Source organism: Copadichromis virginalis, linkage group LG1, assembly GCF_057382275.1.
Source record: "Copadichromis virginalis isolate Kocher_CV1m ecotype Utaka linkage group LG1, C_Virginalis_male_GT1.1, whole genome shotgun sequence".
In the NCBI taxonomy this organism is placed as follows: Eukaryota; Metazoa; Chordata; class Actinopteri; order Cichliformes; family Cichlidae; genus Copadichromis; species Copadichromis virginalis.
In genome coordinates, this window is record NC_140618.1 from 14193830 (window position 1) to 14208267 (window position 14438).

At 37.4% G+C, this 14438-nt stretch overlaps 1 protein-coding gene across 2 annotated transcripts in view; it reads right to left on the reverse strand.

Moving 5' to 3' along the window:
* Positions 1-14438, reverse strand: part of mdga1 (MAM domain containing glycosylphosphatidylinositol anchor 1) — a 208754-nt gene that overhangs the window by 139367 nt on the left and 54949 nt on the right. For both annotated transcript variants that reach the window (XM_085451770.1, XM_085451760.1), the window contains exon 3: positions 12170-12309. In XM_085451770.1, coding sequence (XP_085307896.1) covers positions 12170-12309 — 140 coding nt within the window. The remainder of the gene's footprint in view (positions 1-12169; positions 12310-14438) is intronic.

The window sequence follows — 14438 nt, forward strand, 5'->3', positions numbered from 1 at the left end:
AATCATTTAAAGTGGGAAACAAATGCAACACCTGTGCTGCGAACCAAGACCCGTATCCCACGCATGCAAACATCTTAATCAGGAAATCACTGGATGCATTCACAGCATTCATAATGATGTTCCAAATGCCACAGCAAACTGCTTCTGTTCTGAAAGTGCCTGAAAAAAACTAGAATAAAACAATCTTAAAATGTAATATTACTTTATATATACTTTCAGAAACGGCCCTAACCAATCTGGCGCCCTAGGCAAGATTTTAGGTGGCGCCCCCCTACATCAGCAGTGTAGTGTAATGTTGTAACAAATAATATTTCTATTAAATAAGCTTTACTTTGCATTTTAATTAACGTGGGATTATTTTTTGTATTTAGAAATAATAGTACCAACTTTTTTTTTTTTTCAACATTTGTGGCACTGGCGTGGCGCCCCCTGATGGACGGCGCCCTTAGCATTTGCCTATACGGCCTATGCCACGGGCCGGCCCTGTATACTTTATAAATAAAACATACATCATCAAACAAGCACACATACCTGTCTCTCACTGTCTAGTCTCTAGTCAATACAGACTTTGCTTTTTTCCTGTGGTTTCATTTTAGTTTGTAAGAACAGACGTTTAGACCTTAACTTTATTATTTTTAGTCTCAGAGAGGGTTTCATCTACAAAGCACAGTGTGTGTTACCACGGCAGCAGACACTCCAGAGACACTCAAACATACAGAAAAGCTATGGAAGAGTCCAATACAGAGGTCTTCATCCAGGCACATCAGCAGCACAAGTATTTTGTTTTGAAATCTAATTTGATGCGGTGTTTGTGTTCTCACTCAATGTCTCAAGCAGTCAAGGACAGTGACCCTTGCACTCACAGAAAAGCTGTTTGGCTGAACAAGAGTGAAGTGATATGTAGACATGACACAAAAGCTACACTTTAAAGAGGCATCCCTATGTGACAGACTTGATTAGCCGAGTAGATATATCCTAATCTATTCAAACACATCTTCATGAAGCCAAAAGGCAATGTAACACACAAATGCCATAAATGTATAAGAAGCAAGGAAAAAGTAGAAAATTACAATGTATGTACAATAGCACAGTGAAAAAGAGAAATTCTAGGCATTGATTTAAAAACAAAAAGTTGGAGAAGGCCTTGGGTTGTTGAATTCACTTGTTTGTTGTTTAGTTTCTAATCAAAGAAGTCTGAATAGCTCATAACAGCAGATCTAAAAGTAAGCTTGGCCTCAAAGCATCCGCTCGTCTATAAACTAACAGTAGTGCTTCAAAATTGCTTCTTTAACAAACAATAAGTCATTCCAATATAAGCCGATGAAACTGGACAGTTTCACACTGTTCTTTATTTAGTAATAATACGACATAAACATGGAAGCATGTTTTGCAAATTCCTTTTAAAAAAGGGAGTTTTCTCATTCCAACATCCTAAAGCAAGCAAGACAAACCTGCCAAAAAGATGGAAATAAAAGGCATGAGAGCCTTGAAGATCGCTAAACTGGATTCATTAGATTAGTTAGTTTTAAATAAGCTTTTAATAATAGTTTACGGTGCTGGAGTGTCTTTAGGACAAGATATAACTATTCTTTATTGGCCCAGCCAAAGGTCAATTTTAAATGCTTAAAAAAGTTTGTGAACACAATTGAAAGCATGTTCACAAACAACTTGAGTGGAACTACCATGAAAAATAACAGTTTAAAAAAAAAGTCTAATTGTACTTGTTTAAAATAAATGAAGCATACATTTCATTCAGTGGATGTGAACGCTTCTAAATACTTAAGCCTGTAGACAGCATAACAACAGAATGACCTTCCAAAATACAAAATGGATCGCAACCAATGCCTTTTTATGGAGCATGTGAAATACAAGATCTGAAGCAGATGTTCTGCCTCATCTTGTGATTTATTGTCATCTGCTGTTGAGTTTGGAATACACTCGAGTAGTCCCGTCTACAAGCGTAAACATAATAAGCACAATTTCCCACCTCATCGTCATGCCTCGATTCTCCTTCTCCTTTATTAGTGGTCAGCATGTCCTCTGCACCGTGCAGCACTTATCATTGCGATTCATCTATCTTGTTAGAGTTTGTTTTCTTATCTCTGCTCAAGATGTCTTTCGTTTGTTCTTGGTTTTCAGTTGGTATTCACATTCATAATCTTGATGACAGACATGTTTTTGTTATTCAACCACATGTCTAAAAGTGAAACTACCTGGGTGGTGTGTATGCCGAAACATATTTTTTTCTTACGGTTTCAAAGAGATCATGAAAGTAAGTCAAAGATTGCTTGTCTTTTTTGCTGGCTTTGTCATGCAGAGATTATTTACACATGTTACCAATTATTTATGCAATTTTTTGATGCTTCAAGTTAATCACAATCATGTTTTATCTCCTTCATCGAGTCCTTAAAGTTTTCATGTCCCTTCACCATATCCTTGTATTTTTTTTTACTGCAATAAAAAAAGGAGAGAGTTGATTGTTTTTAGTTCCAAGTCCATTTCTTCTTCTTCATCCTCCCCTAACCTGTCTTTTTCAGACTTCTTCTCTCCATCTTTCTTGTTTTTTTCTTGCTCTCATCTTCCTCTTCATTCTTCCTCTCCATCCACTTAGGGGTCAAGCAGTGACCTTGTTTGTGTCTAGGTCATGTTCTTGCTGAGTGCCTGTGCAGCCTCGTGCTGCCACCTGATCAGCCTTGCTTTCAGCCTCACTATCGATCGCATTCCACTCACCCCTCAAGGGCAGAAATCCAAAACCATATTCCAGACCGCAGCCCTCATCTTCCTCCCTCCATTCCTTCCTCTTTCCCACTTCTTTTTTCTCTGCCTCTCCACTTTTCTCATCTATAATTCTCTCTCTACCTTTTCCTCGTATAGAATTCATCACGCATGCACACACCCATGCAAGTCTCAAGGTTGCAATGACCAGAAGACCCATGAATAAATAATAAGGAGGTAGGAATCACTTTCAGAAAAACCATTTACTCTCCTATTGTGTTTTTGAAGAAGCTGTGAGAGTGTGTGTGCGAGCTCTATGTGTGTGTAACAAGAAAAGCTTTGTGAGCGAGACTACAGTGCTTTGTTAACTAAAAGCCCCGCTGTCTCAGGAGTTAACTTGAGTGATGCTACGAGCACCTTGTAGGTGACCTCTAACACTGATTTTTTTTTCCTTGTGTACATACTTTGATTTCTTTTTCCTTCTTTCTTTAAAGAGTCTTACAATATTTGTGGGTATAACCAATGAGGTTGGCAGAAGGACAGCGTAGCAGAAAGGCAACGTGTCACCTTGTCTTGAAAAACTCATTCTTTTAAAATTGTGGACAGAGACAGGTCATTTTTTGCCATGAAACAAAACAAAGAGGTGAGTATGGGCCTGCTGTTTTGTTTTCTGCGAACACAATATGCATACAGTTTGACTTTTCCCAAAGTAAGATGGTCCGTGAGCTAAACTGTTGTTGACTTGATATATGCTTTGTTGCAGTTGGTCTGAAGTATAGAGACAATAGAAATGAGAGCGAGAGCTTAAAATGAACAGAAAAAGAGGCAGTGTGGAATAGGGAATTTAAGGAGATATAGGCAGGGACAGGATGAAGAAAAAATAAGCGTGGAAGAGAGAAGGATAAGACAAGGACGAAAGAAGAGTAAAGGGAAGAAATGACTTGTAGTGAGTGATAAAAAGGAGAAAGCAGAGACTGAGACAATATGAAGGAGAAGGCAGCAACAAAAAGAGGAAAACAGACATAGACAAAGAAAGACATAGACAGAGAAAGAAATGATTAGATTTTTCTCTCCTCTGTATGGTTCAGAGTGAGAGCTCCCATTTCAATCCAATCTAGCTCAGGCAAAAGTAAACAATCAGCCTTGATAAAGGATTGGATAAATCCTCAATCAGTCTCATTTTCAGTAAAGAAGCTATTTATTGGGCTGGCCTCACATGGCTAAATTGGATCCTCCTTCTTCTGAGCAAGCTGAAGTGAGAGAGAAAAAGCGGAGAAAGTGAATCATCTCGCTCCGAGAAGGCACAGATGAAAGTTTTTGCGAATAAAATGGTCCTTGCATTAAAAAATAATACATAGTATAAAAGTCTTTACTGGTAATACATGTAGACTGAAAATGTAGGAAAAGCCACTGCCAATCAGAACTCATACATCATATTCCTGTGATCTTAAATCGACTCATCAAAATGTGGGACAAGTAGCTCCCTCACAAAGCCAGAAACCAGAGACAGGCAGAACACTCTGAACTGGTATGAAACAACTCGTGATTAATAAAATATAAAGCCCTAATGTTTTTAAAGAGTTAGTGTGGTCTGCTATGGAGTGGGTGTGTTTATTAATAAATGCATTAAAATGTTGTCAGCATAAATTTGTAAGTCTATTGTTTCTCTGAAGGGTGAAAACAGAGCATTATGAGGACATTCGTGTTAGAATAGAGTACAGCCATAAATAATAACAAAGCTGCCAGAACACTTGGAACATCTTGCCTGTCTGCCAACACCTAGAGGCCAATACAAACTTCCCAGTTAGGATGGGGAGTGGGGGAAGGACGCAGTTCACTGCAGTAGCTGTCATATCTCTTTTTCTTCTTCATGAGGTGAACATTCAACAGAATAAAGCGACCATCTCCAAAATAAGATGAAAACAGTTCTACTCCTATGGAAAACAAACAGAAATGATCCAACAGAAAAGAAATAAGATTATTTCTGTAATATTTCTATGTATTACACTATGAGCTACCCACAAAGCGGCACTTTTACTTTGTTATCAAGTTGTGCATATACAACATAAAGCATTACCTATACATATATTCATTTTCTTTTTCATAAAAACATTGGTAGCTTTATACAATTGCTAAGAAAGATAACACCGCATAAACTGTTTTAAAAGGTTTTGACTATACTTTATTTAGATATTTCTTAGTTTTGAAAATACTGATGATTCTTCTTTTAATAATCTTTCGCCACGTTTTCACATGTCATAGTGCATCATATAGTTTTCATATAAAAAGAATTTCAGGCAGAGCTAATATAATAAGACGAATACTGCAAAAATATATATCAGGCTCTATCGCTCTGCTGTGGGATCTCTCTGCCCTGCAAAGTGCAAATATGGAAAGTATAGTAATGAAGAGAGAGCACTATTCCCTACTTTTTCATGTGTATACATGTAAAGGTAGAGGTTGAGAAAAGAAAGAGCTAAATCCCCAGAACATTGCATGAAATTGGTGGAGGGACTGTGGTAGAAATCTGAGTTAAATTACAGACTGTAAGACTCCTAGTGTCTTCTTATATTCTTTATTCAACCTTTATGAAGAGTCCAAAGGGGTCCAGAAGGGTTTCTTTTCTTTTGTTGTGGGTATGTGGCAACAAAGGAAAAAGAAACCCCCAGCCTATAAAGCTCGGCTTATCACATACATAGAATATCTGCTGTCTGTCTGGAGTGAAAGTAGTTTTACTTTCACAGAAGATAAAATTATGATTCTGAACCTGCTTCTTCTCTACTAAGGATCATACAAAGAGTCTGTTTCACACCCCAAATTCCTATATACTGATAAAGACAGTTCATACATGTGTCAGATAATAGTTAAACAAATTACAAAGAAGACTTCTGTTTATAAGCAAACTACGTGTATAGACAATTGTACAACAACTTGCATTAACTTGTATTTTTCTATTACAGGTTGCAAGAACATGATTTTTAAGTAGTAATATTATCTTTTTGTGGCTGAAAACATCATAAGTTAGATTAATATTAGAGTCGTTTCATCCAAAGAATCCCTGAGCCTTATAGGTTGGATGCCTATTGTGAACATTTACAAAAGTGCAACATGTTAGAGCAAACAGACAAAAACGGCTTTGTGAGCTTTCATTTTTAGTCTAGTCACTATGACTAATGTATAAAATGTAATGTACCAGAAAAAAAATACCTGAAACCACAACTTTGTGTGTTGCCAGAACTGGAGATTCAATATGTGTAAGGAAGAGACTGCATGAGAAGTAAGGATGGATGGAGGAGAAGCTGGGGTGACGAGGATCAAGTTCTCAATACAGCCAAAGGAGATCAGTGGAAACTCTGTAACCCCAATGGGACACAGTGCAGAATGCTACAGTGTGCTATTCAAGCAGAGCACAGTCGGACAGAGGTCAGCACTCTCACCGTTTACGTCCACTGTAACAGTAAAAATCTTTTTCTGGTTTTTGTATGTGATGTGTTTCATGTTCCCTTAATGAATGTAGCATAAAACACTAACAAAACACTAGCACATCTGTTTGTCAGTAACAGGTTTATGCTGCTAACTTTAATTTATGCAATCACTCAATAACATGGCCTTCAAATTCCCTCTCCAATCACCAGATCAGAATCCAAAAGAACATTATTTTGGATGTGATATATGAAACAATTTGCAGCATGTATGCACAACTGAAAAATGACCAAATCTGCATAAAAAACAAACAAAATGTGGTATGGTTGTTGATGGTATGGCTGACTGAGGATTTTTCCAAAGTGCCGATCTACTGGGATTTTTACACACAACCATCTCTAAAGTTTCCAGAGAATGGTTCAAAACAGGAAAAAGTGAGCAGTGGCTCATGGTGAAAATGCTTTATTGATGGCAGAGTTCAGAGAAAAATCACCATATTCGGTCAAGTTGATGGAAAGGCAACAGTAAAACAAATAACCGGTTAAAAGAACGGGCTTAGAGGGCCCCTAATGGACCACAGCATCAGATGAACACACCAGGTGCCACTCATGTCACATAAAGACAGAAAGACAGTGAGATGAAAGGATCAGAATTTGGCATAAATACTTAGTGTGCATAAATCCTGATGTTAGGGAAGGGTTTAGGGTATTTTTGAGCCCCTTAGTAATAGAGTATAATTATAATGTTGAAGTCTTCAAAAGCATTGTTGCTGACTCTGTCCACCAGTGTTGGTCAAGTTACTTGAAAAAAGTAATCAGTAACTAATTACTGATTACTTCCCCAAAAAGTAATTACATTACTTTACTGATTACTTATTTTCAAAAGTAATTAATTACTTAGTTACTTAGTTACTTTTTAAAAACACGATTTACAACCTGAAGAGGTGATAAAGCGATAGATCTTTCAGCCCAATTCTACTTTTTCTGCATACTCCATCATACAAAATGTAATCAAATGGAAAAGTCTCTTTTTTTAACTTGTTTTATCAGTTTTAATCTTTTAACTTTATGCATCAAGCAAAAATGTAATTATCTGCAACATTCTCTGACTTGAATAAATTAGTTTAACATTTAAACCTATTTTCTGCACATTCCAGCACATAAAATAAAATATTTTTTGTGTTTACACTCACTCTTTCAAATAGATGCAAGTAAAACACAGCAGGAAATAAATAAAGTCAAAGACTCAGCGGTCCTGTTGCTCTATTTTCACCTGTAAAGCAGGACTGCGGTAGGCGGAGGTTTACCCTGGTGCAGGTGTGCCGCGGTCAGTTGATGAATCCGCGAGTTTCCCATTACGTCGTTGTGCACTCGGTGCTTGCTTGGAAGTTTAGGGGGGGTTTTTTCACTGTAAAAAGTTTTCTTCCTACGCACAACGGACACTAATGTTTTTGTCACTTTTTATGGAATCAAACTCAAAGTAAGGTCAGTACTTCCACGCTTTAAACGCTGCACGCTCATACTCTCTCCTGCACTCGATATATTATCCATTGTTGACCTGCACACAGCTGTTGTCACTAACGGCGCACTCGCTTATGTCACTGTCATGAGACATTCTCGCAAAAAAAAAATCACGGTTTTAGTAACGCAGTAACGCAGCGTTCCTACGGGAAAGTAACGGTAATCTAATTACCGTTTTTGCAATAGTAATCCCTTACTTTACTCGTTACTTGAAAAAGTAATCAGATTACAGTAACGCGTTACAAGTAACGCGTTACTGCCCATCTCTGCTGTCCACTGTAAACATCTTATAATGGCAACGCTCAGTCCTTCACAGCTCATATCATTACAGTCTGGTCTCTCAGTTCACTGTACTTAAATGGTACTTCTGGGATGTGGTGGAAGCTAGGAATCAAATCAGTAAGGGGCTGCCCACAAATGTGCAGAAACTGTAATAATATTATGTCGTTTTCAGCCAGATCTCTGAGGGTTGTATCCTGCACTTGCACAATGAATAATTAAGGCAGAAACCAACACAGCTATAGCACAATGTAACTAAGAAAGGATCTGACTTCTCCAGTGCCGCCATAATTCCTTGTTATTGACCCCACACTGACCCATTATGTTCTCTTTCTGTGTTTGTATCTTAGCTCTGTCTTCGCCTCTCTTTGTAGTGCATTTTGTATGTGATTTCAATTTACATTCCAGTTTATTGTTCATTTGAATTATTATTGTTACTACATTGGCAAATTGCATTACGAAGCTGGGTAAAACCCATAACCTTTGGTAGAGTTAATAATTTCAAATAGCTCTAGCTAAACAGCTCTGGTCCATCAGCCTGTTCCACATCCTTATTTCTTCATTTCACACAACATGGATATGACCCTACAAGTCTGACAGCTGGTGGCTTTCAGCTTCTAAAATATGTTGTAAAGAGTGGTTTTAGAAAAACATCAGGATGTTGCTCTTTAATCCAAGGTGACTGACTGTTCTACACTTGGAGTAGCTCAGTAGTAAATTCAACGGGTCCAGGTGCCATTTGACATCATGGAATCTAACACTAACAAAAGCAACTAAAAGTTTAGAAGTGCTCGGACCTTGGCTTAGATTGTTTTAAATCAGAATTGGATGTTTTTAATAATACTCACAATGATGTCTAAATGAACAAAAGCACAGTGGCCATAGTAATTAACTTATTTTCTTCAAATTTGATCGACTAAATAATCATATTTTTATTTTTATTTGGAATGTCTAAAAAATTGTCAAGCAATTTACATACATATTTTCCTCTTCGACTTTGAATGTGAATGATATAATAAAGATATATTACTTCTCATTCCATTTCTGGTGCAATGACAGAGAAATGCAAATGTTTCCTGAGCTGCACCTCTTTACTAGTTCTTTATTTGAGAACAAGCAATCACTGACGCAATTTCCTACAGCTTTGAAATGCTCTAGGGGAATGAACTTGTGTAGTATGTGTTATGCAGAGTATGTTTTGTGTAATGATTAGTCCAGCGTTGCTGAAAATAAAAGTTTTATTAAAAGTTGCATTTGTTTCTAACAACGCGGACTGTAAATTTAAAGTCTACATCTGTATGTGTGTGTGTCTATGTTTGTATCCAAGAGCAAGCGAGTCACAGAGACAGAGAGAATTGGAGGAAACAAATGGGAAAGACAGCCACTCTTAGTATGGGCAGGTAAGGTCAACAGTTTGGTATGTAATTAGACTCTGCGCCTTTCGTACAAATGATTGTTTTGCATCTGCAGAGTCATGCAATCAAGCCCTTTTTCGTTGTGTTTTTTTTTTAAACACACACTCTCATACACATCCATCGTCGAGTTACACATACACACAAATAGAAGAAAACAAGGCTTAGACACAGGCGCTGTTTTATTCATGCTGATGTGATGCCAGTGGACATGCACCCGTGAGGAACACTGCTTTTCTCACCTCACACACTTGCACACAAGTACACACAACACACACAACCCCTCCACAGTCACCTCAGTTCATTTCATTTCATCTAGCTATGTACGCTCACACAGATGTATGCTCACAGAGAGATCCTGATGCAAAATGTTTCACTGGGGTTCAACCCAGGGAGCCAGATGGGTCGAAGGTGGACTGCACCTCCTGCTCAAGTTTTATGAGCGTGCTGTTTGGAAAGTATTTTTCACTCTTTGTTAATGCGTATATTTGGTGTTAGTATGGTCATATATTTTAAGGACTGCTTATATGTACATACTGTGTATGTAAAATATGTCTTTATAAAAGATTAAAGCAATCCTCGTTTAAGTACACAAATTACTAATGCATGCAAAGCCTAGCATGCACAATGGTTTCATCCTCTTCAATTCTTTCTAATGTAGGTTAATATATACCCATTACTTATTTATATTCACAGTACATGTGATCATTCTTGTGCTAGTTTTGAGAACTTTATTTTTATAGTACAATGTAGATATAATATAATAATAATATAGTTTGTCATTTACATGAGATGCATTACTGTAGCTGGAGAGTTAGCCTCGCTAAATGCAGGTATTATAATTAAACTGAAACAGTTTAACCTCCTAGGACCTAACGTCCACATATGTGGACATCACAATTTGAGGTCATTATACTGCTGCTGTTCTATCAAAATTTTAAACTAATATCCTCATATGAGGCTCTCATTTTTCTTAGGAACAAAAATCTGGTAAAAAAAAAAAAAAAGAAAAAAAAAAGAAAAATCTGTTAATTCTTTGTTTTTACATTCATCGGGTCCCAATCAGCCCAAATATCAAAGAGAAATTAAAAATGCATGCCGTGGAAGAGTGCGGGTCTTAGGAGGTTAAGTACAGAGTACAGATTTTTCCATTTTAATCGCTCCGTAGAACTTAACTGATGATATGAAGTCAGAAAGCAGATTCTTTATATAAAGTTGCCCCTACTCATCAAAACCATTTTAAAGGGCAAAATTACATGTACTGAATCTCTTTCTCCTTCTTTGTCACATACAAGATATATACGTGTATTTACAGAAATAGTGAGGAAAGACCACGCTCTAGGCTCCTTTGGACTCAAAAGTGGGTGGGCAGAGGCATAAGCTAATCGCTAGGCTTTTGCCCATCAAGCTGGGATTCCAGTCCTGTCTGAACTATTAACATCTTTTTTTTCCTTTTTGTTTTCAATGTTTCCTTATTTAGGATAAGGCACAAAAAAACTACTTGTTTCAGATTACAGAATACATGGCCCAAAATGTATTTTGTAACGTATTCCTTTGCATTACTCAACGAGAGTAACTTATTCTGAATACTTTAGATGGTTACACTGGATTGGTTTAAGAAATGGTAACTGTTTTGGTTAAAATACATCCTTTTGCAGGTAAAACAGAGTTCATGTACTAAACTCCCTGTAAAACCAGAACACCAGTGGCATTGTAGCTGAGATGGCTCAGAAAACCACCTCACTTCACATGTTATTGCTTGTAAAATGACAAGTGTGACCACGACCTTGAGCTTCAGCACAATTTTAGTGAAGAGCCATTAGGTAATCCTTCTCTATAGGCTTAATAACATTTTGAACAATACTGTAGGAAGAGTAATATTTATTGTGAAATGTGCAGGTGGAAACACGGTCATCAGTTGCTCATTCAAATGAGATAAAAATGATACTAAAAGGGTGCTAAAGTGTGTGTGTAACAAGTTTGGAGTTGGCTTAAATGTTTCACAGAGTGAACAAAGGAAAGTATGGCTTTAGTTAATTCCAGTGTAAACAGAGTAAATTAAGAGATTATGTGACTAACCACAACAAACAAAAGAATGACACGATAAACATAAGTAATGACTCACTGGTGATTCATATTATTTATGCTACCGCGTACAGGGCAACTGATGGTAATGATAAAATGTGTCCATGTTGCCTGAAGTGTTTTCAGTCACCAGCATGTTTTGCCTGAAAGTGCTGCAGTGAAAATAGTCCCTACATGTAAACAAAGTTGAATTTTCCCAGCTTTGAGGAGGTGTTCATGCATTATAACAACATCATCATCTTCACATGACCTTAGGCTCTCTTATATTTGTCTTGGGAAAATAGCAAATAAAGACAGAAAAATCTAGAGTTTGAACACTGAGAATCAGTGATAGACTCTGACGAACCAAAGGACACATGGGTGCTACTTTCATAAATATAGCATGGTCTTATCAGCTTTAGTTTTATCCATTTCATACATAAAATACAGGAATTTTATGTATTAGATTTTTTTTAAATGCCAGTTTTAATAAACTACATAAATGCATTTTAATAGATAATATATCAAACACAAGTTTACATCAAAACATTCATCACACTAAACGAGAGTAGCCCATATGGTTGCTAAAACTATGTTTTAGAATGACAAGAGACATTGCTGTCAAGGTATCATTGAGCAAGAGAGGTGGAACGTACCTGCTCGCTCAGTGAAGGTCACAGCGGATCACCAAGAACATATACTGCATGTATAAATGCACATTTTAATAAATGCCCAGTGGGAGATCTTGGAGCTTACCTGGGGTCGTGGATGTCCTTTAACAATACACTGAAGCACTAGTGTGTCTCCTTCTTTGATGGTGTAGATTCTCTCACTCATGTTATCATCTTTGACGTTACATGCTGCGCCTGAGTGCACAATCTGGGCGTTGGCAGGAGCTGTGAAAGAAGGCATGGACACACACACACATACACCACAACCAAGCATGTAGTCATGCAGGCACACACAGACAAACACAAAGGAAGAGAAAACCACATTACATATTTAGTAACATTTCAGCAGCAGAATTAAAGGTCATAGTCTTGTGGGTGTATGTGTAACACTAGTGCTAGTATTGATGACTCAGATAAATAAATATATCACATTACTCCTTTATCTGCATGATCTGAGTTGTCTTTTTTTTCTGTACTTGTAGCAGTGTCATGTGGATCAGTGTCTGAGGGAATGCGGACATTTATTGGGAAACTGAAACGTTGGTCACCTTTAGAAGTTCAAAAGGTTGAATCTTCACTCTGGACCAATGTTTTTGTCTTTTACAGATTTAGTTGTGCGGTAATGGAAGTTTTGTATTTTAGACGTTACAAAATAGGTTTAATAAAGTTGGTAGTTGTAACCTGTGTCAGTCTGCATTATACTATCATGTGGAAAAAAATCAAATGGACTCGTATGGCTTGTTTAGAAGGGTTGCCAAGATGAAGCCTTGTTTCTCTAAAAAGAACATGACAGCACAACTTAGGTTTGCAAAGTTGTATCTGAGCAAACCATAAAACCCCTGGACAAATTTCCCTTAGACAAACAAGACCAAAGTGGAAACGTCTGGCCATTATGCACAGCACCGTATTTAGTGAAAACCAAAAAACAGCATTTCAGTAGGTGATGATTTAGACTTGCAATCACTGACTGAACCATGAACTCCTCTGTATACCAAAGTATTCTAGGCTGTAGGGCTGGGCCATATTATACCGTTCACGGTAATACCGGTATAATGTTAGGCAACGATAGGAAAATGAAATATCGCGATAGAATGGGAGTAAAACGCGCATGCGCAGTGCCTTTGTTTTCATACGCACATGGCCGATTGTTGAGTGAAACTGATGAACCAGAATTGGTTTGTAAAAATGGTGCAACTTCCGTGATGTGGAACTGGTTTGGTGTTTGTCCGTCAGATACACAACAAAGCACATTTTTTTGCAGAACATGCAAGCGGCCGTTGTTATTGTCGTATTTGTCAGACTAAGATGCTCTTAAATCTGGGAGTAATCTGGGTCCTAAACTCCGTATGTTTCAGGTCAAACAACACTGCAGCATCACTTAGAGTTAAAAACTGTCTAAATTCTTTCATCTTTAATAAAACGATCAGCATTGCTGCTTTACCAGGTGTAACTATAAAGTTTAACTTCCAGGCATCCATGAAAACAAAAGTTATTACATTTAACGGAGTTAGAAGTTAGCAGGAAGCTAGCGGAAGTTAGCTCGCTAGTTTCGCTAGTTACCTAAGCATGATATAGCATGTTCTGACTGAGAGATTTCTGAAAAAAATCAAACGTACAGCTCTGCTATCACTTCCAACATAAATGAAGACAGGAAACTAAACAGCAGTGACGTTTGTAGGGTTACTGAAGTTGGGCTAGCTGGTATATAATGATGTGCTACGTGATCGCTAGCGACACAGCTATGTTAGCATAACATAAACAGTGAAGCTGGAGGACGAACACTAACACTTTTCCACTTATAAAAGTGAACGTGAAGGTTCTTCATGGTTAGAGACAAATGCAATCGCATGGCAGGATGCTGTAAACGGACCAAACTTCAGTCAGGAGAACAACTGAGATAATCCATCCACAATGCGAGGTTAGTCATTAATATACTGCAACAACATGGGAATAGAGCAGCTGCCAGAGAATTCAACATTAATGAATCAATGGTACAGAAGTGGAGGAAGCAAGAAGAATGAGTTTAATAAAGTTTGATTTATCTGACTGCTTTGTTTCGCTTAATGTGCCTTATAATCCCGTGCACCTTATGGTCCAAAAAATACGTACTGCACACTGCAGTTTAATGTTGCAAAGCACCTCTTTTTAACTTCAGTGGATATTATACATGGTTATGCTCAGGATATGTCAGCCCATTTCTACTGGAAATGCCTTTTGGTTAAACTTTCAGCAAGGAATTTGCATTTGCACTGTTACATTTTTATAAAGCTTTAATGTACATAAAAACCAGCTTCTTGTTTAAGTGAAAATAAATGGAAGGTTGTCTTTTTGCGCTAGTAATGTTTTGGAGTTGT